A 1,492-nucleotide genomic window follows, 5' to 3' on the forward strand; every position below is an offset into this window, starting at 1 on the left:
AGCAAGTAGCACCTAGATTCTTTAAGCCAACATATTGGGTCGGGTCGCGTAACTCTGATAAGGAACTTTCTAAAGACATTACTTCGGCTGGCTGAGACTTCATATATTTGTCTTCTCCTAAACCTGTCAGACATTGGGGATTATAGGTGCAATTACGTCTGAAACAAATAACACGCTTAATAAGAATACATATTTACAGTTGTAAAAGGAAGAAAAGTCAGACACAAAATTTCCTTTTAATGCATTTGAGACTGCGTTTGGGAATATACACTGAATTCCTCCAGGTATCAATTTATGTTTGTTTAACATTTGGTAAACAACAAGAATAGAATAATACTTGAAGACACTCTGTGTATATTCCTGAATGCAGCTTAAATTTTGTAGAGTTAAACCGTGAGCATCACAGCACAGCAGTTTAGTAACATAGCTATGGGACAGATAAATCTTGAGAAAACCATGAAAGAATATAAAATGAGACATTGCGCATAATGGCTGCTAAACTAAAATATTTGCGGCCAAATATTTGATTGGTCAAAAAGCAGTAGTTTCATTTGAATGTGCATCCATGGGAGTGTCTCACCTTATATTTTTCCATCATGGAGAAAGTCGAAGATCAAGGAACTTCCAGAAAAAAAGGTAGAATGAAAAAGAAAGTGCAAAGCATGCTAAGGAAGTCTCGTGTCTCTCCATGTGTGAAATAAAAGTTTATATTAAACTAGTTTTGTCTATCCCTTTATCTCTTCCACACAATAAACTTTGCAATATTAGTATAATTGATGTATAGAAATCTTTTACTCCTACAAAATAATTACCAACTTACTTGCAATTTTTACAACTCTTTAATCCAATTCTATATGCAGTTTCTAAATGTGTTTTCTCAATCTCGTCTGGACTGATGGATTCTATCCATGCCCATGCTAACTTATCCAAGTCCCCCTTCTTAGTAGGCGGCATTTCTGTGACATAAAAATATTCAGTGAAAGGTTAAATAATATAATTGTATAATCTATGCAATATAATGACGATCGATACATATCAGCAAAATTATAAATGATCTGTTTTCTGTTCCTGCAGTAGTTCTGTTCTAGTACTAGATTGCACTAGAACTTTCTTTCTCATTTTTGACATATATCAAACATAAACCTATTTCATTTTTTTAAGTTCCGAAAATGTACACTCAGGACTTCGATTCTTTCCCTCGATTACTTTTTTAAAACTTCCAAAAATTCAGTTATTTCGTCTTTATGTCAAATTTAATTGTAAATGTTTAATCCGCACAGACTATGAGCATTAATGTAAAAAAGTGGCCATTTCTCAATTTGTGAAAATTTCTGAGGGAAAGAATCGAAATCCTTAAGTATACACTGATCTAGCCACAGAAAACAGACCTCCTACCATTCCTCCTTTCGTTGAAAATAGCTTCGATAAATGCAATAAATTATTTTTACATAAAATTGTACAATTTTCCACTATATAAATATATATATATATA

The 1,492-nt window shown here is 32.6% G+C and overlaps 1 protein-coding gene across 1 annotated transcript in view; it reads right to left on the reverse strand.

The window, feature by feature from the left end:
* Positions 1–898, reverse strand: part of LOC108692392 (ubiquitin carboxyl-terminal hydrolase 48-like) — a 56,806-nt gene extending 55,908 nt beyond the window's left edge. Inside the window, exons 1-2 of the mRNA XM_018200618.1 lie at positions 821–898; positions 13–158 (exon numbers count right to left, since the gene is read on the reverse strand). Coding sequence (XP_018056107.1) covers positions 13–134 — 122 coding nt within the window. The 5' untranslated portion in view covers positions 135–158; positions 821–898. The remainder of the gene's footprint in view (positions 1–12; positions 159–820) is intronic.
* Positions 899–1,492: the final 594 nt, after the last annotated feature.

Source organism: Atta colombica, unplaced genomic scaffold (assembly GCF_001594045.1).
Source record: "Atta colombica isolate Treedump-2 unplaced genomic scaffold, Acol1.0 scaffold7, whole genome shotgun sequence".
Lineage (NCBI taxonomy): Eukaryota > Metazoa > Arthropoda > Insecta > Hymenoptera > Formicidae > Atta > Atta colombica.